The sequence below is a fragment of the Drosophila sechellia genome, chromosome X, assembly GCF_004382195.2.
Source record: "Drosophila sechellia strain sech25 chromosome X, ASM438219v1, whole genome shotgun sequence".
Lineage (NCBI taxonomy): Eukaryota > Metazoa > Arthropoda > Insecta > Diptera > Drosophilidae > Drosophila > Drosophila sechellia.
The window spans coordinates 18,382,759-18,409,403 of NC_045954.1; the positions used below are offsets into that span (position 1 = coordinate 18,382,759).

The 26,645-nt window shown below is 46.9% G+C and overlaps 1 protein-coding gene across 2 annotated transcripts; it reads right to left on the reverse strand.

Moving 5' to 3' along the window:
• Positions 1 to 8,610: 8,610 nt before the first annotated feature.
• Positions 8,611 to 13,118, reverse strand: LOC6614839. Of its 2 annotated transcripts, none has more exons than XM_032726194.1 (4): positions 12,853 to 13,118; positions 10,532 to 11,052; positions 10,013 to 10,150; positions 8,611 to 9,815 (listed from the first exon to the last, which is right to left on the reverse strand). In XM_032726194.1, exons 1-4 carry the CDS (start codon positions 12,902 to 12,904, stop codon positions 9,282 to 9,284), a joined length of 1,245 nt encoding a protein of 414 aa, XP_032582085.1. In that variant the 5' UTR covers positions 12,905 to 13,118; the 3' UTR covers positions 8,611 to 9,281. The 2 variants fall into 2 exon arrangements, with proteins under 2 accessions (XP_032582085.1, XP_032582086.1); XM_032726195.1 differs by lacking the exon at positions 12,853 to 13,118 and adding an exon at positions 11,167 to 11,370.
• Between the last annotated feature and the right edge of the window lie 13,527 nt (positions 13,119 to 26,645).

Here is a 26,645-nt window from a genome sequence, read left to right on the forward strand (position 1 = left end):
GCTGCGAATAGCAAATTGGGTGCCTAGCAATATATGGGGCCAACAAGAAAAAAAAGGGGTGGTTGGAGGTTTAATAGGTGCGGGGAGATTCGCAGCGCGTAACGCGGCTCAAAGGAGCCTAATTAAAGTAAATCATGTTTTTCATAACGCACCCTAATTACTTCACTATTCAAATCGAACTTTCCAAGTTCCACGTCGCCCGAAGTAATTGGATTAAGTACTTTTAGCTGATTGCCAACATTGCCATTTTTCATTACTTTCTCATGCGTGGATTACGTTTTTCTTTTTATTTTGTCGAACTCACAACTTGCAACAGCGTGCCATTTATCAGAGCTTCGATTCCGCTGTAAATTTGCGCCATCTCTAATGTCCATTGGACAATGTCGAATGACCAGTTCCATTTGCGTAATTCGCGCCGCCTGTCACTCAGCCACCATCAATTATGCGATTTAACCAGTACCCGGCATTAGCTAATGCACTGCGATGATAGAACCCATTAGCCGGGAATTGGCCTAAGGTCCTGGGAAGATACACCAGAAGTGCATATGCTCAGCCTCAGAGCGGGACTGAACTGGATAGGATTCGATTGGATGGGATGGGATGCGATGCGATAGAATGCGATACGATTGGATTGGGCCTGGATGGCGTGGAGCGGTACAGCAGCCGCGGGTCGTTTTGCGAATGAAGATGGGAATGGGAATGGGGATGATTTATTCAGGCGACCCGTTCTCTCGCCTATCACTCATACGCCCCGGGTGCCGCGAACAGCTGTTGTCGAGCCCGTGACAGCCTCCAGCTGGCAATCGAAGGGGTGGGAGGGTGTTGGCGCTGGCCAAGGTTGGGATGGGTAGTGAAACCGATGCCGAGAGCGAAACCAGAGCTAAAACTGTAACCCAAACCAGAGCAAAACGCTGCCAGCGCGCTTTCGCACTGATGTCAAGCTGAACAATGGCTAATTATGACACTCCAAGTTCCGAGTGGGCATGGGAATGGGGAATGGGACTGGAGATGGCTATGGAGGCTGGCACGAAACCGGAGCTCGGAATGGAGTGGAGTGGAGCAACCTAATGGCGACGCTTTAGGTATTAACATCTATTGTGGGAGACATCGGTGCGTGAGATCTGGGCTATTAATCAGTCGATTTGGGCGAAAGCGATTTATAAGTGCAACTGGCTGGGGAGCTTCTATCAGATATATGAAATATCCGTGACTTTATTTTCCCTACATAGATTTTCGCTTATTGAGCTGTATAATTGTCCAAGATCTCTTTTGAAGCTATTGAATCACTGCCACCTGAAGGCTTCCTTGGGGATTTTGGCGGAATATGATTTACGCATCTCCCAGCCATACATATGTGCACTTTCCCAAAGAGCGTCTGGTAGTCCCATTGTTCTGCCACTCGGTTGACACATTTCGCGCTGCCGCTTCATATTTTTATTTCCGCCACAAATCCTTAACATTCCCGTTTGCCGCTGGCTGTTCTGCTTTATTTCGCTGCGTACTTGTACCGCCATAACTGCAGGGCGATAAATATCAAATACAATTGCCCGCGGGCAGTCCGCTGAGTCCGCCATGGAGCACTGGAGCCACCCCCGAATCGGGAGCAGCCATCGGAAAGCAGAGCCCAGAACGGTGACTAAGTAGCAGTTGACCCAGTTTAGCAGCTTATGGAATAATTCATTATGTATTTGCTTGCCATTGTCACTTAATTTGAGTGGGGTTTTCCCCATCCCCATTCCCATCCCCATTTCAATGCCCCGCAATCGAGAAACCACATTGCGGTACTTTCGGCGTTGCGGGCAATTTGCTTGCCAACTAATTGCCCATGTCCCGACATTGGGATTGGGATTGTGTCTGGAGTAGGAGGTGGACTACATGGCCCTCCGAATCCAAATCGATCAAGCGTCTAAGCGACATCGACCTCTGTTACGTTCTGTACTGTTCTGTTTTTCCTCCACCGGCGGCGACCCCTGCGGTTACTTCCGTGTTTTATATTTAAGTGAAATTGTTTATTTGCGTTACTTTTATGGGCTTCTTTTGTCGTTGACAGCAATTTGTTTGGCCCGAAGGGGAAATTCGGTAATAGGACACTACACCTAAAGTACAGCAGCAATGGGAATGGCGATGGGAATGGGAGAAGAGGGAGGAGGAAGACATTTTGGCCTTCAATCGAACTCCCATCGCATCCAATTAACCTTGCTGGCCTAATCAGAATGCAGCTGGCGAGCTCGTCCAGCGAACTCGACCTGCCTGATAAATCAGTTTCGCAGCTGGTCTCTGGGTGACGGCGAGAGATATTGAGTCCTTGCCAGGTGGAGCCAGTCTGTTGGCGGGCAGCAGCCATGTCTGGCCCTCCACCTCCACCCCCACGTCCACGTCCACGACCTCCACCTTCGCGTCCACCTCCTTGGATCTTGGGTCGTGGCTTTCAAGGCTCACGTGCGTGACAGGACTTCAGCCGAGTTGACTAACTTCCAGACTTTACGCTGGCTCTCTCTCTATTTATTTCTCGGACCTTAATACCCTGGCCATAAGGGGTATGCTTAATTTCTTTTTGGCAGGATCAAGAATTGAATGAAGAGCTTAAGTTTTGGGCAAATCCTCAAGACAGATCCAATTTTCGGTTGCATAACAAAGCAAATGCAGTGTTACAATGCACAGATGGAATTAGTACAGAACAATGGAATTGCAGCATGGGAGTTAATCTCTTTCCAAAGGAATCCTTCAATTAAGTCTTGATGAACAAAACTGCATTATTTTACTGGTTCATGCGTCTGTTAATTCTAGATAAATGCAATTCGTCCAATTAGGCTGTAAAATTCTCAATATGTTGGTCACTTTATCGATGATATGAAGTATATGGCTAGAAAAACGCTTTGCTGATGTAGTTTTCATTTGAATGGATGCTGGGCCATAATCTAAGCCAGTTTTTATGGTTACTTTACTTTAATTTACTTGAATTATACTATTTTCAAGTACAACCTCTACATAAACGCAGTCTTAGTTGCAGAGTAAAATCCTTTGGCAAGAATTGATAGGGTACTTTGTGCTTCGTTCCGGTTTCTCAACCCGGCTATTGGGGCCACCCACAAACACACACACACACAGAACATTACCAACACACCCACACCCAGGCAGGAATAACAGGGGCCAAAAATAGTAAAACTTCCTGTCGCCTCGGTCGACAGACAAGAGAAGCGAGCAACTCCCCCCGCCAACTTTCCTTTTCCCTCGGCTCGTAACGTATTCATCAAACGCCAATCCAAGTTGACCCAATTTCGCTCAACGTATTTTTTTGGCTTTATGTGCGTCGCAGTAGTCAACTGAAAACGCATTCACGTGAGCCACACCCCACCCCATCCCTTCGTTATCCTGGCAGCAGCTGCCATCCAGTCCCGTTTCTGTGCCCACACATCTGGATGCCATTCCTGGCCAGAAAGTGGCCGAGCTGAATAATTTATTTGCGTTGCTTTGTGGCTCACCTGCTAGCTGCTACTCAGAGTTTTTGGGCCGCTTAGGGAAATGTTGGCCCCAGCTCTTTTCTACGACTTTTCCCATCTAAACACAGACAATGGGGCCTAAACTTGGATTGCCCGTTGGCCAAAATCCCTGGCAGCAAATCAATGGAAGGACTTAAAACCACCTGAATTAGGTGCCTAAGGCCCCAGTGCCACCCTGCTGTGTGCTGCATGCCTCGTCCTTAGTTATTATTGACTGGAAGGACGACTTCATTGTGCACTCGGCTAATTGCCCAAAACAGTGCGGCCGAAACGCCAATGAAAATTGATGCCTAATTGCCCTAAGCCCGGCGATTGTCCCGGCCAGAGCAATCCACTCGGAGCGGAGCGTAGCCAAGGCACCGCCACCCAAAAGGCCAAGTCAAAGGGGTGCTCCTGCTGCTCGATCCCGGCTAATAAACCGATTATGTCCAACTTATATGCTACCCCATCATATTTAGTCCGAAAATCGGAGAAGAAAATTGCCATTTCAATAACTCGGCATGGGATTATTGTTAAAGCAGAGGGGTTAATGCGTTGCTAATTAATATTAAATTTAAGGTATTTATAGCCCGAGCCCAGAACTGAAATTGGATTTTCTTGCGTTAATTCCATTTTAATTATTCCACCAGGCTGCAAGCTAAAAAAAAAAACAAAAAACACGAAAAGAAATGCACACAAGTGAAAGTCGAGCTGTTTTGGGGCTGGATAAAAAGTGCAACGGAAATGTGTCACGTTTCCATTAGAACTGTGAAAATCTATATAATATACATATATATATATCTAGCCTAATTGCCCCATCTAATTCAAATGTTGCCCGTTTTTTTGCTTGCCGTTTTTTAATGGGCCATGTGCTGGCTAGCTGCTGGCCAGGTTGCGAATCGATGGATGGGCGGCGGTACTGATATTGGGCTGCCAGCATGCAAATGCGCCGGAAACCCTTTCGCTGCCAGTCGGCAAATATTTCAGGCATCGTCAGTCCGTCGCCCACGCTCAATTTGTCCAAAGTTCACACGTAGCCGGGTCACGGGTGATACGATGGGGATACGATGCGGATTGAGGGGGAACACAGTGGTGTCCAGGAGGCGACGGCTTTCCCATTTCGACGACCCAGCGGCTGCACATTTCTATTCATTTCAATTGCACTCATTCACGGAGTAAGCAAAATTAAAGTACGTGACCCTTTTGCTATGCGCTGCAATTTTTATCGAGTGCCGGGGACAAAGGGGCCACAAAGTAAAGCTGACAAATAAAACACAAAAAACTCAAAAAAATTGATAAAAAATGAAGAAAATAGAAAAATAGGACAAAAATATCATGTTGGAAACCAGAGCTGCTCGCTCCGGAGTGACCGGTGCAGGTACGAGTGAGTATCTGCGGCCTTGCGAACATTGCACATTTTTCTATAAAATATTCATTAACCCGATATTCATTAAAATGACGCCGCCTCGTTAGGGTTAATGGCGCCAGTGGCCCCCAGTCGGTCGCCAAGCGCTCCGTAATTACATGGGCGGAGGTTGTGCGACTTGGGTGGGTTAGGAGCTGCAAGGGCGGAAGGGTGGAAGGGTGGAAGGGCGGAGGATGAAGGGTGGCGTTGGGTGTCTGCGTCTGTGCTGCACCCCTCCTGCTATGTAGGTCAAGCATCCCCGATTCTGGAGTGCTGTCGCCTCCAGAATGCATCCACCGCACCGCTAATCCACATGCCCATCCTCCTTGCACCGCCCAAAACACACTCCCCGCGAAGGATGCTCCACCCCACACCCGCCAGGTCGCGACAATCATCGAAATGGGCGGCAGACAAGCCAAACATATCAAATAGACACAATTACGCACACACACACACACACTGGCAACCCGGGAAAAGTCTGGGCACAGCTCACGTACGTACGTGTATCCTACAGCCGCGTGACCTCTAACCTTAGCACCTGGGCGAATGCAAAGGGGCTGGAATCAAAAATTGGCAAGTTGTCAGACGGGAATTGATCCATTACCTAGCTGCTTACCGCGCTATCTGCAGTGAGAGAAAGTGGCTGTATGGAAGTGGGGCATGTGATTCAGAAATCGTGGCTGATTCGGATAATCCCTCGCAGGATTCCGCCTTATCACAGCTGTATCAGATGGTATTATTTGGCAAATCATGATCGAAATGTCATGAAATTAAAGTGTCATCAATTGAATTCATAGGAATTAAACCCTCATCATCATTTGAGTTCCAAAACAGTTTAATTTTGACTCATATTTTTCATCTATTCTTAAAGAATTCACAATGTTCACAATTTTTGTGGTTGAATCTCTGAGTTTATTTGTGGCACAGGTTCCATTTCAATTATTCACGCCGGTCTGTTGTTTATTTGCAACCCATTTTTTGTGGAGTGTAGCCCGCCCTCGACCCGCCTCGGCCCCGCCCCTTTTCGGCCGCCTTTATTCATATGCAAACAGCAGCGACAACACAGCATGCACAAAGAATAAAGTGGCAACAACGACAAGTTTCAAGTGTTGGCCTCGTGTTGACTTTTGTGAAAGGTGTGACAATATTTACAATGTCTTGTTAATTGAATTTAATGCGTCCCCCCTGAGTGTGTATGGGTGTGCGTGTGTGTCGTCTGCGCTTGTGTGTGTCTGTGTGTGGGTTTCCCTTTATATGTATGTATATACCGTGTATAGCCGAGTGTTTGGGTAGGCAACAAAAGTTAATTCAAATTATTAATGGACGATTTGCGAACACTTTGCGCTCGAATGCGGGCAATGAAAATTCGTTGTCATCGGTTGATTTGGCTGCCACCTCCGATCCCCCATCCCTTAGAGAGTCTTAAGCCGGGCTTAAAAGGCGAAAGCAGAGGCAAAGGGGTCCCCAACTCCTGTGGCGCCAAAATAGCACGCTCCTCGCACATAGACAACTCCAATTCGGCCAATCGAAGCTTGGGGAATTCCGTGTAAAAGCGTTCAACCAGAGCCACTCAAGCTGATTGAACGCGAGTTGAAAGACTCCTGCTATAAAGAGCCTGTATTTTCAGTAATAGTGGGAAATTGCATCTAGGTGGCGCTAGCAATGAGTATGTAGAAATTACTAGTAAAAAGATAACCTCCACTTACGTTTTCTATGCCGTCTGAATAAAATATAGCTATTTGGATTTTTGCCGAAAGCTTTAGAAGGAACTTTGATGTAACTTTACTCATAATATTCAACCTTTGCAAGTTGAGCAACAGAGGGCGCTTTTTTATATTAATTCCAATAAATCATTATTTCTTATTAAGAATATTACATATAATTATGTTACTTTTTTTTTATCAAAAGATAGGTTTTATTTAAGTAATGCAATATGTTTGATTTGGAATGGAACAAATTGTAAACATAATTAGCCTACTTATTAAGAGCTGCATTTAATTATTAGACCATTGTGTATTCTGCTGCAACCAATAAGCAAACAATACGCGTTTTAACGAGGTAAAGTGTTCTGATAGTTAAGGTAGAAAAAACAATACACAGTCGCCAGTTTAATTCAATTTCATGAACATTATTTATACCACTCCATTGTCCATATCGCGTACATGCCCACCACGAATTTCGCCAATGGCGATGTATTCATCATGTATTGTTAAAAAAACCTGAACAATGTGATATTATTTAGTTTGCGCTGGCCATTCTTTTAGTTGGAATGCCACTAAAAGTTTTAATTAACCCATGGGAGTGCATGTTAATTCACTTACCAAGCCGTATGCCATTAAAAAAAAGCGTAATAAATTGGAATGTAATTGAGATAAAATGAATTTGGCTGCCGAATGGCGTTAACACTGCGAATCAGATTTTTGACCTAGTTTAAACAGACAATTAAATGGTTAATATAATTTCATACAGGACATTCTGATGGTATACCATTTTTATAGCATACTTTTGGCTGAGAGGCTATTGCATACTTTTGCGCGGCGCGTGCTGGCTGACAAAAGCTCGCAGCGCAGTTTAGCTGAGCCTCTCCACACTAGCCGCTAGGTGGCGCTATGCAGTTAAGTGGCCACGCGTCGTATGAGTAATGCGCTGCAAATGCTAGCCATTGCGGCAATGAATATCCACTGGAATGCGACTGCAGTGCGGCAAAGGCAGCCTTCCGGCCAGACAGTCCGACTATGACTAGCCAATAGCCAATTGACAGATTGACCAAACCGATCAATAGGTTAATTAAACGATTACGGACTGCATCGACCGCATGCCGCGGGCATGAATAACCCGATAAGATGCGCGTCCTCGATAAGGAATGCGGGCAGCGGACGCACCGATTCCTCCGTGAAGTGCAAACGGAAACCGCGACGCGATCCTCCACGCCTCTTGTCCGCTTTAAGGGGCAACACTCCAGAAGCGTTTATCTGGGTTAGCAGCGGACAAGTGTCCCAAGTGGCGGGCTTATAGGGTCATAAGGCGTAGATACGCCCCATAATTGGCCGATAAGCAGCTTCCGATCGGAAGTGTCGAGAGCTCCCATCGAACCGATCGGCTGGGCTATCAGTTTGCTATCGTCGATGGTGGACCCAATCAGTCTCAACTGACTGATTATTGTCACCTCTGAGTGCTCTGCCAGAGTGTATTTAACCTTAAGTTACATGTTTCTATGTACTATTCTTTCAGTTATCTATCAATCGAATATAGTTATTTATTCAATTACATTGGCAATTTGCTAAGTTTATTTAGTATATTGTTTTATTAGAAAGTTCAGCAAAAACACATCAACTTACTTTTCTTTGCTAACTTATTTTCAAGCTATCTGAATAACAGAATCTTAGAATACACTTTGTGTATGCTTAAATTTGCTAAAGATTATGTCCACGTAATTGATATTATAGTGAACAACATATATATATATTTTGTCTGCAAGGGTATATCAATTTCGCCATGCCGAAGGTAAAGCTCTTTGTTAGTGAGTAATCAAAAGCTATTTAGTGGAGGGCTCATTAACTCATAAATTTGTAGATAAATACCTCAGCAAAAAAGAATAGGCATAGACTTGTTCCGCTTGTATTTCAAAAATCTATGTATTTCCAGGGAAGTAATAAATCGCTATAAATTTTAAAATAGTAATAAACTGTCCCAAAAGAATATGCACCATTGTTTTTTGTCTTTTCTAAGTTTATTTTGCACAAACTTACAACTAAGCACAAGAATGTCTGTACAATACTTCGCTTCGTTTTCATTCACAATCGTTTCGTGTTTTTTTCACAATCACTAAGAACTATTCAAAAAAAGTACTTAAAATAAATCACAGTAGATTTAAGCATTTTTTTGTTTGTGGCTGGGTTTTTGTTGGGCTTTTGCTGGCGAGTTTATCTCGCCGTTGCACAAATAAATAGGTATAAATACAATATTGATATACATAAATAAATAAATAAATAAGTTACTACACATAGAGAAAAAAAAGGGTCCATATTCTAAATGGCAAATAAATAGTCGAGTTGGCACTGAGCCGCATGGAAGTGCAAATGGGAAATGGGGTTAAATGGAGTGGATTAGATTGGCTTGGTTTGGCAACTGGAATGGAAGGCGCTCTAATACTAAATACTCAATATTCAATAAATAAATAAATACTAAAAGTACGTGTCTAAATGGCATTCGAAAAAAATTCTTCGTTCTCGCCCGCTCGATTGGTCGGGTGGTCCTCTATTTGGCTTGGAAGCTGCAGAGCTGGAAAGCTGCTAAGCTTGGGAATGTGCAGCTGTAAGTACTCGCTGTAATACTGGAAGGGCGTGATGTTGACCCGGCTGACCGGCTCATCGGGCTCAGAGTTAGGTGCTGAGGGCTCAGGACTCATTGGAGCCGCCGTCGGAGCCGGAACTGCCACCGGATCCGTTCGAGGAGCCCACGTCGAGCATTTCCGAGCTGCCCGCCCGCAGGCCGCTCGCTCCAGTTCCGTGGATCGACGCCAGGTGGCGCCGCTCGGCACTATTGCGTCGCGGTCGCCGCAGGACGCGGTGCAGGGTCTTCCACACGTTGTCCAGATACTGGAAGTACAGCTCCTTGCTGACCTTCAGGTCGCGCTGGTCCGCCTCCATGGATCCGTTGGCGGGCGTGTGAAAGTTTAGCCGCTCCTCCATCGCCTGCCGGCTCACGCGGCTGAGCTTCGCACCATTGCTGTTCGGATAGGAGGCGTTGATGGTCGACTCGATCTCGCAGAGCATGTAGCGCGCGCTGACCAGCAGGTCGTGCAGCTCCTTGGTGACCGCCTCGTTGAGGCTCTTCTGCTGATCCTTGCGGAACTTGTACTGCGCCCGTCCCAGATACGAGAAGCTGCCCACGAAGGTCTGCATGTGGCGGTACCAGGTCTTCAGCTTCACCTGCAAATTGAGTAGAAGAGTGCTCGTCAGTCACTGCTGCATGTGGATGCTGCGCAGCTGGGAAGGGCATGCAAATGAGGCGGGCCGACTGGGAAACTGGTCTGCGCCGCCCAGGGCGGAGCAGGTCCGCTTCACTCTGTCTCACCGCCTCGGTTTGGATGGAACTCTTCGGCGCGGTCTGCATCGGTCTAACTTACCGCACTTGTGGGCTTCGTCATGTTCGGCAGGAACTTGTACTCGCGCTGCCAGTGCTGCAGATTGCCGTACTCCAGGGTGGCGCGGTGGGTTATGTCTTTGTACTCGCTCATCGTGATGTTCCGCAAGTTTTCGAGGTGCTACAAAGGGAGAGCGGGGGGAATCGATGAGTAATGCATATTGGCTGTGTGACAGAATTTCTCGAACGTTTCGGGTTCAACTAACTGCCTAAGTAAAGTAGCTGTCCTGTTAAAGATGCCAACAGGACACGCAACGCACAAAAGTATCTCAGTATCTATGAAGTTGCATTGCGACTATGTAAATGTAAACTGTTATCAAACACTGTAAGAAAAGCTGGCATATAACTCATTTCTGAGCCTTGGGGTAGGTTGCTTCCCTCCATTGCCCTTAAGCTAACTTGTATTGAGTACTGAAGCAAATCTAAGTGATAGCTAAGATTGAGGTAGGTCACCATCTCCCATTCAAATTTATATGTATAACATTTCGGATTGCATGCTCACCTTGCGCTTGATAACTCGTCCTTGGCTGGCGCTGCTATCGCTGAGGCTCTCGTCGGCCGTGTAGGTGCCTCCGCATGGGTTCTCCCACTCCGGGATATCTGACTTGCCGGAGAAGAGTCGCAGGTTGTGGCTGCGCGCGTGCCGCGTCCTCTGGCGGCGCATCTCCCGCCTGGCAGCCCGGATGGCCGCCTGGGCGATCTCCTCGTAGCTGCTCTCGCTGAGACTCATATCACTGTCGTAGCTGCCCTCACCGAAGCTCTCGGCCAGACCGCGATACGGATTGACATCGAAGGCGGGCAGGATGTCGCCACCCGATGATGAGGATGACGACGAGGAAGATCGGCCGGAGTTGTCCTCGTCGTAGGCGTAGTCCAGTGCCACCTGGTCGCGCAAGTGTCGCGCCTTGGTGAATGGCATCACGACGCCCAGGATCATGATCACAAGCAGCACCTGCCGGCTGTGGCAGCTCCAGCTGCTGTGTGTACTCCCGGTGCTGCGGCTGCTTTGGCTCTGTTGGCTGACTGCAAGTGGAAGAGATGGTGGATGCGTTAGTGGATTGGCCATCGTTTCAGTTTGCAGTGGGTGGTGGGCGGTGGGGTGTGGGGTGTGTGTTTGTGGTGGAAATGCGGGCGTACCGTTTAAGGTAAAGGCTGGCATTGCGCCTATCACTAACACTACACTAACTGGGCTAACTCGGCTAACTTGGCTAACTGGCTAAATGGCTGACTAGCTGGCTGGCCAACTATCACTATCACAATGCTGCTGCTGATCGCTCCACGGTCTCTCCCGCTCGACGGCTGATGGCTAAGTGACTGCCGCTGCAGCGGCGCTCGAAAATTTGTAAGCCTCCAGCCTCCTGGCGTCGCTCACGCATTCCCACTTCCACTCGACTCGGCTCGACTCATTCTCCGTGCCGATCTCCCAATCCCAATCGATCGCGGCTGCGAGTGCGAGTGCGAGCATGAGCGCCCGAGTGAGCGAACGAGCGAGTGAGTGAGTGCAATTACAGCAGCCCGACCCGTTCGAGGCCTTGAGCAATTTTCTGATACGGTTTTCGAGCATTTATCATGCTCTCAAAGTCAGTCGCACTGGCCGGCCGTCTCTCGCTCTCTCGGCCGCCTTTTGGCTGAATTTCACCAGAAAGATTACTCATAGGTATTTGGGTTTTTTTTCGGATTTCGGATTTCGATTTCGATTCACGATTTCCGACCCGACCCGACCCGACGCGACCATACCAGGCCAGACCAGACCAGACGCTACCCAGACGCTCTGCGCGTCGGCGGCGGAGTCTGCGGCCAACGGTGACGTAGCCAGCGTGCCACCCACCGCCCACCGCCCATAGCAGCGCTCTCGACCTTTGTATAATTCGATTTGCCGCCGCTCAGCAGACCGCTCGCTCCGCACCGACCAATAACAATCCAGCCAGCCGCTCGGCGGCTCTGTTGTCGTAGGTCAGCGACTTGATAACGACGCCGACTGAGCTGTCGGCGGTTCTGCGACTGCGATAAGGCACGTGCTGCGTCAGTACTATTTGTTGTTGTTGCTGTCGCTGCGGTTGGCCAAGTTGATCAGCTGGCCAAGGCCATAAACACTAATTGGGCGGTAATCGAGATATTGGAAAGTTCTGCTTGAACGCGATGTGATGATTAATGCACTACGATCTTGGCCAGCGAAAGTTGCTGGTGTTCTTATCATTCGAGGATGGAAATTGGTCATGTGAGCTATCTAGATAGTCGGGAAGAGGGCTTCGAGTGGAAGTGTTGACGAATTGATTGGCAAATGCCAACTGAATGGGGGGATTTCACTGCTACCATTTACAACTATCTACATATGATAGGTAATCTATATGGTTGGAGCCGAGCACGAGCACTTGTTGTATCAAATTTAAGTTGCTATTTTTATAAATTTTTGCTTATAATTAACCTGTCTTTAATTGAGCCCCTTTTGGAGGTAACACCATCGCGCCTTCGCACATTCCACCTTGCCATTCACTAGCATTGGCATTAGCGTCGAAGCCGATTATTAACAGTTCGATCACTCGCCGTCCGGCATGGGGGATTCACCCCAGAAAGCCCAGAAAGCAGAAGGCACTAGCACACTGCCAAGCCAAATAGCCAAACTGGCAAGCTGGCCAAGTTGAGCACACAGCATTAATCATGGGAACCGATCGAAGGTATTCCGTAATGGGCCAGCTAGCCAGCCAGCTAGCAAATCATCTTTTTATAAACAATTGCGAAACGAACGGGGAAAGTAATCTTCTAACTGGGAAAGCGGTGATCTAATTTCGCAGGGACTTTGCACCCAAACCGATCAATACTCACTGTGAAGTCGCTTTTTTGGGGCCGGATCACGTTCTATTTTGGCAACATCCATAATACTGTGTGTGTGTGGCGGTGGCAATGCCAGTGATAACTGGAGAGATCGGAGATCAGATCTGATCAGTTCAGTCAGATGGGCTATTATAATATTAATCTATTGGCGTTCGTTCTAGAGCGGATTGGTAATTGTGTGTCGCGGGTGTTTCGGTATCTTTTCTCCGATTGTGTTGGGCTGGGTTCACAACGCGGGACAATTAGCATTGGCGTGTGTCTAAGCGAAACTGATTCATGGTTTCGGGCCGTCGCATAATTTTATATTTATACGAAAATCGCCGGCGATTGCCGCCTGTGAGGCAGTCCCAGCAGCAGCAGCAGTCGCTGCCTCCGTCGGCGTCGCAGTCGGCGTTACCGCTTCATTGGGGTGCTCCTGCTATCTGCCTGTGCCTGCCCTTCTACGGCTATCTTGCTATCTCCGCGACAGAGCGGTATGGCAGTAGCAGAGCGGCGGAGCGGCGGAGCGGCGGAGTGGCAGCGCAGTCAACGCCGACGCTTCCAACGGGCGTCGCGGAACGTGGACGTCAATGAAGTCAACGAAGTGCCGTCGTGCGAAAGATTCGCCATCGGAACGTGGGGAATCGAAATCGGAGTCAGAAGTGCGCGCCACGCTTATAATTATTATTGGATTATTTGATTTGATGATTGCCAAGCAGCCAGCACCCAACAAACCCTCCCCCCTCATTCACAACCCGGCCGCACAATCATATTTATATTTCATCAATTACGTATGTAGTTGGGCGTCAGCCACCCCACCTGAACTCCACTACCTCCAGCTACGCCGCCAGTGGCTCCCACACACAACTCTTCTCCAGGGGGATTTTTCTTTTGGCCTTCGGTGGTGTGCGTAAGTGTGCCGTGTTCATGTGTCTCATTATGTACACCATCACTTTGTCTGTTGGCCATTGAGGTTTTTGTTTGCGTCACAATGCCGCACAACTCCCCCTCCGCCAAGCGAAAAAACACAACCCCGCCCGCCCGATCGGGTGGGGGGGCGTGGCACAGCTAGTTTTTTGAGGGGGGCCCTCAATGCGAAATTAATTGCATTGATTGCGGGCCGGGTTCAAAAATCATGTTTTTCAACGACGGGGGATTTTTTCGCCAACGACCGAGAGGCCATGGGAAATTTTGGGGCACGTCAATGGAGAGAGATCTCTGGGTCGATCATCCCCACGTGTCTCTGTGTGTCCTCTTTCCATTGACGCCACTCTTTTGCGAGCTCTTTGCTTCTGGAAAGATCAGATGGAGGTGGTGATAACGGTCGCTTGGCCACCATGGAATCCGCAATGGATTCGCAATCAAAGTTTGAGCCATCAGTTGAGAAGTATCTTCTTGAGATCGTTTGTCTATTCCTATGTTTTTCTTAGCCTATTTTTTCCCGCTCTTTTGATTTTGTATCTAGCCAATCCCTTGAGTGATACTCTAAATAAAGATTTGTTCACCATCATTCAAGCACTCCGAAGTAAACAAACTGCGATTCCAGTCTTTTCACCACTCACTGGGCCATTTCGATCCCACTTTGTGTCACGTATTTTGCGGCAAAACTTTCCATTGTCCCAAAATCTGACCGGTAATTATATCATCTGACGAAAGCAATGGCAACTGACGCACATCGCCGTTAGCTGGCCATCGAACTGGGAATGGATTCTCCCACGGTACAGCGACAGCTTTATAGTCTAGCTTCTTGGCCACTTCCAATATCTCGGCCAGATCACACTAATTTACGATCGCAGGAGTTGGTATCAAAAATATCAGAGATAGAACCACCCCAATGAAACGCAGCTATCTTATATGCACACACATGTGATATCATGATCCCCAAAATTTGCGATCTTTGCACCCTCACTCATCGACGGACACCCCGTGCCATCCCTCGAGTTAAATCGGTGGCACGCTTGTAAAATATATAAGAAAAAGAAAAAAATAAACTTCTGGGGGTCTTGAGTCCGTGGATGACGCGCTTTTTTCATGTGTGTGTGTGTGTGTGTGTTTGTGTGAAGGAACGATCGCGATAAGGAAAAGCGTGGAAAAGTTTACAGTGGGCAGGTATGGAGCTGGATTGACAGGGCTGGTCTCCACAGGCATTTCAGCCCATATCACATCGATTTGGCCCACTGTCGTCCCATTACTAGACATTCGACGGGTGGCACTAAAAGTTTTGATTCAACGCCGGTTAGCAGTAATTGAGCCAACTTTTCCACTGAACTCTTATCGCCGCACGTCGTCAGAGGCTGAACTTTGAGGCGTCGTCGGCCAGGGAATTCACCTCGCAGCCAATTGTCTTCAATGGGTGTTGACTAATGCCGTTCTATGAATAAATAATCGGACTGGCTACGCCCCCGCCGCCGCCACCGCCACCTCGGTACGATATGTGTATATCGCTCCATGGATATACGAGGAGACTACTCACATCGACTGGGGCGGCACTTGGCATTCGCTGGACACATGAATGGGCTGACTCACCGGCAGTTCTTCGGTCGGAGGTCGCTGCACGGGGAGCACAATTGGAGCGGATCTGGTGCTTAGGATACCACCATACTCTGCTATAACCACACTATACAGATATCATGTACAGACTGTGGCTCAAGAATTTAATCAGTCAAGAGCTTCTTGTGTATCGGTTCTTAGGTTTTTATTAATGCATTATACGAAGTACTTATAGTAATGGCTAAGAAGTAAAGGTAACAGCTCTCTATCTCAGTTGATAAGGATTCCGACTGGCTCATTGATGTAGAAGCATTCTAACGATACGAAAATAAATCTTTGCAACAACATATACATATAGTAAGTGCATAGTATATATCCTCATTAGGCGCTTGTTATCTCACAAACGACTCCCTGACCTATCAATTAAGCCACTCGGGCTCTGGTTGTACTAGTCTCAGGAGTAATTAGGATGTCTTAACTGGGCTAACACCCATGCTATTGGCACCATGTAGCGAGGGATACCTGGCACATCCAATTAACCCAATCGGCTCAGTTCAGCTTAGCACCTGGCGCTAAATTTAGCCATTGGCATTTGGCGCTCCACTGACGTAGGTGTCATGTTCTGTGACGTTGGCCGTGTGACCCACCGCCTCCCAAATCGCCGGCCCCCACCTCATTGCCGCCCATTACCGTCCATCCCCATGAAGGACCATCGGCCAATCGCGAATTTCGCTGTAATTGCCGTTGATTATCAGTATCAGCCGAGGGGCAAACAATCGATACACCCTGATACTTTGATGCCAACAAATCGGGGTGGCTAATGCTACGCCTTCGCCGCGATTATTATCGAGTGTTATTAATATTATAATGCAGGCTGGCAACATAATTGAAATCGACCTCTTATCACCGTTTTTCGGCCTGCCGATCAGTAATTAGCATAGAGACGCGGTTCACAGTCACACTCACATCCATGTGACCCATTCCCAGACCCATGCCCAGACCCCTTCTATGACTAATTGATGGAGCGCGAGCTCCGTTTCGTTCCGTTCCGATCCGATCCGATTCGATTCAATTCGATCGGATCCATAAGCGAGCCGAGCCGCCAAGTTTATCGCGTGCCAACAACGCCAACGCGTTCCAGTTCCAATGTGTCAACAAGTGTCGCGTGCGCCGCTGGCAAATTGTCAACGGCAGCGGCGGCCGGCGGATGGGTAAGGGTATTGGGTATGGGATCTGGAGTGAAGTGGAGTGGGGTGATTGAGCGTTCAATTGGTAAAACTGGGGTGGGGATGTGGGTGGGTTGACCTAACCACGGGTGGTTAGTCATTGGGGCTTCGGGGCAGCCAGACATTAATCTCAGATCCAAGACATGATGATTCAACAGCGCAGCGCATAACAAATGGACTCGCTAGCCAAGGATGGGTCACCATTGGCCATCAGTTCAATTGGCCAAATGGCAAGGACTGACTGGCAGACAATAAAATTGTTTTGTTTATTATTTGTTTATTAATATTTATAATAATCACAGGCTGAGCACTTAAGCTCACTGAAAACAGTGAGCCACGCGGGAGCATATTTGGCTTTAATGGAGACTTTGTTGGCTTTAAATATTAGGTGTTACATATGATGTGGTAGCTGTTAAGTGACTTATCAGATATTCCAGGAGTCATCCATCACTTTTAATGCCTCCGAAGCCTATGAAAGCAGTGGCAAATAATAAATAAATGCAATTCCACAGACGATGGTGTTGAGTTCTAATTAAAAGTTAATGTCTTAAATAATTAAAGCATATTGAATGAACTGTTTAGATACTCTTATCAATTAAGTAATACTATAACCTTATAACATCATTTAAAAATTAATTATAAATCATATGACTAGTTTTTACGTTTAATTTATAACTAATGGTTGTAGTTTGAGCAATGTAGATCGCCGAGTGATGTGGTAAACTTTTAATAATACTTTTGCAGCATGTGCTGTTTTTTTTTTGTTTAAATACAAGGAATATGGGAGTAATAAATAAAATATTTGATAAAAAATATATATTTAGCAATTACTAATCAATCCTTGGGCAAAGATACTTTTTCCCAAAGACTCAGATGGCATCCGTGCTCGACTGGGGCCAGCTCATCGCGTGTGAATTTGGGCACTCCACTCACTTTACCACATGAGTGGCAGCGGCTCCAGCAGCTCGGAGCTCCAAGTTGCCCGGCTTCGCGTTTGGCGCTCTTACACATCGCGAAAACACTTCCGTTTCGACTTTGGGTCGTCAAACAAATAAGAGCGCGAAAGGAATGGAGGAAACCAAGGAGGGAACTCTGTGTGGTGATGCGGTTGCCAAAAATAAATTCGCAATTTGCATAGGCGCAATGGCCTTGCCCCCCCCTCGGTGAGTCCCCCAAGCCACCAGCTAATTGCCATCGAAGACCAAAAAAAAAAAATAAATATATCCGACGAACTGGGCATCAGAATCGCCGGCCAGCAGAGCAAACAACAAGTGTTTGTGTGGGTCAGTATTTCAGTATTTCGCTCTGCTTTGGACCCGTTTGGATTGCCTTTCCCAGCAATTGATGAGCAATTAATGTTTTTGTTTTCGCCCGGTTTGTATTTTTTTTTTTTGACTCTTCTCCTTTTATTTTATTTATTTCTTTTTTTTTTGGCCAACCGGAACGGCATTCCGAAGATCTGTCTCAGCCTCACGGCTTCTGTGGCGGCTACCATTTGGGCAGTGCGATTTCATTTTTGAGAATTCTTCAGCTCACATATGATGGCTCATTTCGGGTGTAACAGGGCTTAACCCTAGTAGACGACAAGACAAGGGTTACCCTATGGGGTTAAGAGACAGATCTAGTGGCCTAGAGTTAGCTAATTTGTATACACCTACTTTGTGTCAGTGAACTTTGCGGAGTACGCTCAAAGTCAAAGTCAATTGGACATGGCAAAAACCTTGGGCTAACCCACTTTTCTGGGCTTTTGGCCAAATGCATGCTGCTTTCAGCCAAATGAGAGTGTACTTACTTGGATTGTCAGATGGTAGGTCTATGGTCTATGGTCTATCATCGTGCTGTGTAATCTAAGCTGCGCCGAAGTTGCAAGTTCTAAGGGATCTTGGGTGTTGCCTCGCTGGCTGTCTCGACTTGCGGCGTTTTCTTGAAAGTGTTCCGTGTCTCGTTATTGAAATTGCAATTCAAGATTCCACACGTACACGTAGCTCCAAAACCCCCCTGCTCCCCCACTATCCACATCCAAACGCATCCACTTGATTTACATACGAGCGGGAATGGCAACGGCAACGGCAACTTTGGCTCATAAAAAGCGCGGCGGAGTTGGGTCTTAAAACAACCTGACCATGTCGTGCCTCGCCTGCATTTCTTATTTATTTATTTTTTGATTATTTTTTTTTTCTTTGGTTTTTGCTGGTGTTTTGTGTGGTTACTTTCTGATTGTTTCAGTTTTTTTTTTTGTATTTTTTGCACGCCGTCGGCGGCTGCTTCAAATGTCACTGAAAAAGTTGGCCAAAATATGACCCAGAAATCGGAGCGGGACCACCGGGGGCAGGGTCGTCGTCGAGCTGAGACTGCTGGGCGGCTAGAAAAGAGACTTTTCTTGTCTCTGGAGAAAAGTCGAAGTTTTTCCCGACCACTGGCTATTTTCCGGCTCACACAGTCGCTGTTGTTCCTGATTTAATTTCATCAGTCTACCCTGTAGATGGCCTCAAATAGAGGGTATATAAACACTATCGGGTCGCATAATTACTGCCCATAAACACACAAATTATATCTTTGATTCGTGCCCATTAATCATTTGAGACTCTTTTTTTTTGTTTTCGGATTGGTTTGAAAATATTTCCGTAAACCAAAGTTGCAGATGAGTCAGGGTTTCCCACTTTGCCGAAAATCTATGCGTGGGTATCATACTGAAAGCTTATCGAATCTAACAAGTCGGAATTTTATCACATGCATGCTATGGGTGTTAATTAATTCTTTATATTTGAAAATATAATTTGAAAATTATATTGATTAGAAAAACAGATAACTCAAATAATTAGCAAAGCATTAATATTACATGATTGACATAATATAAAGAAACGTAGTTTATTATCTATTTACATGCATCAAAATGAGTATTTCAAATTAATTTTCCGGCTGAATAACGAGAATCTGCCAGTCGGAGTGTCTGAATGTCGGGCTTATCGTTTCTACTGGTCTTCGCCTTATTTTTTTCTGCGGCTGCAGCGACTGCAATTGCAACTGCAACACTGCCACTGGCGCAGCAGCAACATCGGGAGCAGCTTCTTGTTGTTAATTTGATGTGGCACATGTAATAAGGCTAATGAGGTGGGCCACTGCAACTCGATCAGGGCTTCGACTTCGACCCAGCCCTAGATAGAGGCTACCACACGCCCCATGCCCCCATGCCACCATGCCACATGCCCCATGCCACTCCAGTTTGAGGCAGCCTGATCAACTTGTTGTGGCTTTGGTGGCATGCAATGACCACCATCAATGCCGCACTGAGATCACGTCGTCGCTGTGTTCTGTTGTATGTGTTGCATGTGCTGCCTGTGTTTTGTTCTCCGCAAAGTGGAAAAACAGACGGACGAACGGACAGATGGACATTTGTAAGTAGCCAAGTGCAAATGTATCGATTTACAGCGCAAACAACTCGCCCAGCAAATGGAGCATCTGAAACGGGAACGGGAACAGCCAACCATCCCAATGGATCGAATGGAGTAGCATCTGCCAGGAGGAGGAGCACGAGGAGTGGGGTGGGGGACCCCATGCGGTTGACAAGATGCCAATGCAGCAAATGCGCTTACAATGTTGAAGAATCCATGTCTGGGAAGACGACTGCATACTGAACACTGGACACTGAGCCACTGAACCCAGCCGACAATTAAACAAAATTTGATACAGCCAACTGAACTGTGAGAGGGGAACGGGATGGGGTTTTTCAGGGTTCCGTGGTTCCAGGGGTTCGGTTCGGGGTATTAGTTGCATTTTATTTCGAGGTTTTTGAACTGCTGCCGCCAATGTTGCAGCTCTGGAAAAAAGACGAGTCGAGTGTCCGCGCATAATTGCCAAGGGGTTTCCACCTTCGTGTTTTCTTCTCTGCTTACTTACTATCTTTTTTTTTTTTGCTGGCCCACGCGAAAGGAGATTAGGAGGAGTGGAGGGTCACCTGCCCTAGACCTGGACATTTAGCAATCAATCAATTAGTCAACGGACTGCCTGGCCAACTTATCTCTCCGCTGATCACCACGATTATGATGATGACGATGATGATTCAGATGTTTCCATTGGCGTCAATCAATAAGCGGCTAATTAAAATGAATACTAGTCCCCAATCCGAGTTGGGCAACTGCAGCCAGACGAAGCCGCTTCCGGAGATTGGGGGACTGGCGATGGGGCCTGGGACTTGGCACTTGGCACTAGGGTAGCAGACCATGGCCAATTATAACCATGGCAAATCGAGGCGTTGTGCCAAAAATAAACCCGGCGCACTCATCGTTTCCTAATAACCCAATTAAAGACCGTGCGAACGACCTACGCAATGAACTTGGCCCCAGGTGGGACATGCGTCATGCGTAGATGACGCCACAGAGTTGCCTTTTATTTTCATTTCTTCGGATAGAGGTGGAGTTATATTTGGCTGCCATGGGGAAAAAAGAAGATACCAAAAAAAAAAGAGCTTAGCTTTCAAACACGCGCCGCTTCTTTCGTGACGTCACAAGCTGCGAAACGTCTTGACCCACAAAGCGTTTGGTGGGGAAAAAAAACAAACGGGTAGTACGACCAGATATTTGAGGGCTAAAAATAGAAACCAGTCTTGGCTGGAAAACAATCAATAGCACCTAATGAACGTGGAAAATCGTAGCTCGTCAAGATCACCGGATCGTGTTGGTTAATCCCTCCTAACCAATGGTTGACTATTTTTAGAGCGGGCCCAGCACATAATTTCACAATGTTACCTAGCTGTTGGGATAGCGCTGAAAATCCTAACCTAAGTCAAGTTGGAATAGGGTACAGCAAAAAGCACCGGCAATTCCGTTCCGTTCAATGCCATTCAATTCATTTCAATTGGCAACAAAGCCTACTTGCTTACAGCCCAACCCCCTATCCACTCACCACACACCACACACCATCCCCACCCCCAGGCACCACTACAACAGAATTTCACAATGTGCAATCACTATCTTCGAAAACCCCCCAAGATCACCCACACTTAGGTTTCTTGAAATCAAGCCATCTGACGTAGCCGGCTGAAAACATGAGCTGTCTCATGTCTCTCGCGGAATTGTGGGGTAAACATCGATCGGCGGCGACCTTTGTATATCATAGCTGTTGGGGCAAAAAGCAAGGGGGGGGGGGGCGGGTGTTGGTTTTGTATTGGAGGGGCAGCTCCAATGACGTCAAGGCACGCGACTCGCATTTGTTAATTGGAAGCCCGTCGCCAGGTGAGATGCCAACTCAGCGAGCGCAGCAAATCGAAGCCCCCGCAAAAAAGCGCCGAATGAAATCGGAAAATCAGAGTGTGTCGCTAAGCGGGGCAACCACCTGATGAGTCAGCCACAGCGCAGCACCACCAGCTCGGTGGTTACGAGCAGTGGTAGTGATATAGTGGTAATGTGTATCGGTGGTTATCACTGCAGGCACGGTAGACACGACTGTAAGACGGCTGGCTACACGGCGAGAAACGGGGACGGGCTGCCAGTGCGGCAATCGCAATCTAATCGAAACTCACAACGCGTGCGAAATTGTTTGGCCGGAATGATCATGGGACCAAATGATTATCGGCAATCAAGCAATTTCATTTTGCACAGCAACCACATTTTACTTGCTGTTTAAATATATATCATGAAATTCAATTTAAGGTATGGCTCCTGAATAATACTTATGATCGCATTAATTAGTACTACATTTTGGCACAATCTGGGTAGAAATGAAAATGAAATGAGCTATCAATATTCCCTTAAATGTTCTACGTGTAAAACTGCAACAAAGGCCGTTGCAATCTTATCAAAATTCCCAACATACCAGACCCACCCAACATAATCGTATCTATACTGGACTATTTAATCTGTATTTTCTTAATGCTATTACGTTTAATCCAACAAAGATTTCCCGATCTTAGCCTGAGAACTTCTAGTGTGAACTTAAACTTTATAATACCTATTTATATCGTTTGCAGCATACTGACCAGGGGACTTGCATGTTCAATGAAGGCAGGCTGGTCTTATCTTATCGCCTTTATTTTCTCGCTGTGCAGCGAACACAAATACGCCACCTGTTGCTGATGCAACAAGGTCGTCCGGTGTTATCATCGCCCGTCTTATCGCAGCAACACGCCCCCGTAACGGAGGCTCGTCCTATTCCCATTCCTATCCCCAATCCCCTTTTCATCCACATTGCTTAATTAACTTATTTGACATTTCATTTACTCGCAGGCGCAATAAGTTTAATTGGGCAACACGACAATCAATTGCAAATGCCAAGTGCCAAGTGCCGCGAGTGCCGCTGCCAGGTCATAAATCGTCGCAATCCGCATTCAATCTATTTAATTTTCGCCGCTGACGCACGGTCACAGGTAGGCCATAGTCGATGATAAGTGGATGCGTCAATCTGGAATCTGGAGCGGTTGGGGTACTTCCGAGCCAGCCGCTAGTAACGGTAACGCACCTTTGGGCCAACTAGCCAAACATCCAGCCATCCGAACATCCAATCATCCGACCAAGTCTAAGGTCAAGAACTCTAACAAATGGATTCCTGATAACGGGAGCACTCGAAGTTTTAATCGCTGGATTAAAACGGGTGGCTACCAAATTTGGATGTGCCGAACTCATGCCCCTAAAAATGGGTGACCTAACGGCAATTTCGAAATGGAAAGCAATCGAAATGGCGACACGTATCTGTATCTCGACCAGGACATTACATGCCCGCGGCAAACGCATTCCAAACTCTTTCATATCATTCCATTCGATTTGTATTTTTTCGGCATTTCACGGGCTGATGAAATATAAACGGGGTAACAACAAGAAGTGAGAACAGAAGAGCGGCCATAAATAAGCGCTTTGATCGGATTCGGATTTTTGGTAAATACTGCGCTCTGCTTTTAATTTGTATGCATACCATAAATAATAATTATGAGTGTTTCCCGGAATCATTTGCAAAAGGGTTGCAGTATTGGATCACCAGCGGTCGATCGATCGATCGATTGGCTAAACTAGGGTTCTGGGAATGCATGTGGGCGTCATCGAGCTGACTCAGTATGGGTTCTTCGGTTGCTCCTGGCTTCCCAGGAGCAAGCCATTCCCCGAGTCCGGCAGAGATAAGCGCCTTTGAAGTACGAATACAAAAAGATACAAATGGTATCGGGCGCATTTCATTTCAAATCCAATACAGCTGCTCAACTGGAAGCCGGCCTTATTGAATCTAATCATCTAAAAATGATATGAAATTATGTTATAAATATTTTATGACCCCCAGCAGAAACAATAACAACAATAACAACAATGGATGGGGCCAATCAAGCGACAACAACAGCAGCAACCACATAAATATCACGTATTTTAACGCTGTTTTCGGATCGTTTTCTCATTCTTTTCTGTATTTTTGTATCTTTTTTTGGTGTTCGTCTGTGGCGGCTTTTGCTGTTAATCATTTTGTGGTCTCCACCATTGTTGTTGCTGTTGCTGTTGTTGTTGTTGTTGCCGGTATCGTCGAGTTAATCTTGTTAAAACAAACCGTTTCAATAAATACAGCGATAATGCAATTTTAATGCCATTAAGATGAGCACCAATTATGACCAGCACCAGAGAATCAACTATGGCCAGCTGCCCCTTGTGCTCCCCGCGATCCTTTTGAGCCCATTTCATTTCATCTTTGGCCGCAGAATCATTTGGGAATCCTTAAAGCGGCGACGGCAAAAGTTTTACATCCCAACCCACATGATTATCGGGCGATACCCTAACTTCTTCAAGGGTATAACCATGGAGTGCTTTAGTTTGAGCCTTAAATGCTTACAATCTATTAAAAGGTAAGTTCAAAAATATGTTATCCAATTCTTATTTGTTTATATCACTAATATTTATTTATAGTTTTAAGGTTGATATATAAATTTATATATAGATATGTTTTCTGTGCTTAAAATGTATCTGGCACAATATCAAATTAAATTTTTCAATAATTACTAGAATGTAAAATTGTAATTCGCTTTACTTATTTTGTAAATGAACTTACCCACACTTTTATTTATCAAATTCTGAATAGATGGTAATACAATTTAATTAGAAGGTATATATTTAAAAGATTAATCTGTTGCACTATACTTCGAAGACCTTGTGGCAGGACATTCAGCAGTCGGCGCGTCAGCTGGAACGCACTTCCTCCTGACTTCACCCCATCCTGCTCCGTCTCTGGGCTGGTGGCGGCTTGATGGGGGTTTTCGGGGACTTGGGCAAGCGTGGTTGGAGTGTAGCACGGGGGGATCGTGGCTGAAGTCTGGGGGCTTGGGGGATCGCCTGGGATCGCTGCCATATCCATCTCTGGTGCGTCTTGTGCGCAGGCCGCGCTTAATCCGCTGGCCGAGTTTGACAGACTCCTCGAGGGGGCGGTGGGGGCAGCGGATTGTTTTTTATTGTTTATTTAACATTTCTGCGCTTTTATTTCGCGCTGTCCGCGCTCCACCGCCCCGCCACCATTCCCCTCCGCTCACTTCCCCGCCAGTGTTTGTCCATCGAACGAATCGCCGGTCTCGCTTTGTTGTTGCTGTTCCTTGCATTTTCATTGTTCTTTATGATGCTCATTTAAAATTCAAGCTTTGTTTCATTAAGAAACACGTTCGTCCCAGTCCCAGTCGCAGGCCCCAGTTCCCAGTTGCCCCGATCTCCTGCTCCCCTCCTGGAATCACTTCTCCCTCCCATCCCCATACCCATCCTCATTGTCCTCCTCCTCCAGTTCACCGATCTTGGCCATTCCTGGGCCAGCGCCAATTTCGACATTAACGCCGCCGACGGCGCTACGCAGCTTGTTAACGTTTTTTAATGCCCCGATTCAAAGGTTAACAATCAGACTGCGACTGCGACTGGGAATGGGAATGGTACTGCGAATGGATATGGGCATGGGCATGGGCATGTGTATGGGATGTGGAGCGGAGGACGGCGGAGGCCATTGATAAGCCGGCGCTCATTAAAGATGCCAGGAATTTTCACAGCTCTCCGGCGAAACAAGCCACCCGCCCTCCTTCTCTCATTCCGTGCTAATCCCGCGAGCGTGTCAAAGGGCCCTCGACTCCTGCCCTCGTCCTCAGCCTCAACCTCATCCTCATGCCACAAAATGTGCGATCCTTACAGCTGCATCCTTGCCGTTCCTTCTTTCCTTTCTTCGATCCCCTGGCAGCTGAAACACCTTGGAGGTCGAACGAAAATGATTTGTACAATTTTGTAGTACATAATTGATTTCGTTGAGTGGACGAGATTGGAATCAACAACTAGGGATTCGGATTGGGATCGGGATCGAGGGCGTTTACCATCATCCACCAACGCCGGTGGTCAAAGTTCGAGTGGATCTGGAGCAAGGCACCTGTTATAACTGTCCATAACTACAACGATCACCCAATCTGCGCCAGTCTAATAGCTCAATTCGCAGTGCCATAAAAGCCAAAAGGCCAGGCCAGAACAGACGACCAGCTTTGGATATCCAACGATCCATCCATCCATCTTGGACACTTTGACTCTCAGGGCGAGTCGTAAAAATAAAAGTCATTGACTCAATTTTGAAAATGCCTCACACACGACGAAAGCGAACATCTCCCCCCTTCAGCGAACTCACCCCCTTGGCCGAAATAAAAAAGGGGCAGAAAGCAGAAGGGGGGCGTGCCAGCAGGCGCTTGTGATTATCCTTTCGCACGTTCGGCGTTGCTTAACAAATCATAAATATGGCCCGGGCTCTGTTATTGATGGTGGTCGCTGGACGCAAAGGGAAAAAACCACAAAGCAGCGCTCCTCAAAAGAGTGGGCAACAACAGCAACGGGGGGAGCAAAAAAATATCAAGAAACGAGAACCAGGTTTCTACCTTTTTTATGGGGGCCCCCAGCTTGAGTCCAACTGGAAGACCAAGAGCAAGAGCAACAGCAAGTCGAAGTTCCAGCACCACCTCGCCCCACCAAAGGCTTCAATCATTTAATAAGCGCTGCCTGCCAGGTTGTTGCTTGTTTGGGCCACGACAAAAGAAGCCTTCCGCCATGTTATTAACTTATTCATAACAATAACGAGAGCAGCACGGATACTGAACGACGGACGGGGCAACACCTCCTC

Excerpts from the sequence above, each read along its gene's own strand:
- LOC6614839 (XM_032726194.1), bottom strand. The coding sequence starts at position 12,904 with ATGGATGTTGCCAAAATAGAACGTGATCCGGCCCCAAAAAAGCGACTT. Across the intron at positions 11,053-12,852 it reads CCCAAAAAAGCGACTTCACA|TCAGCCAACAGAGCCAAAGC; the intron begins GTGAGTATTGAT and ends TTCCACTTGCAG. Across the intron at positions 10,151-10,531 it reads GACGAGTTATCAAGCGCAAG|CACCTCGAAAACTTGCGGAA; the intron begins GTGAGCATGCAA and ends CTCCCTTTGTAG.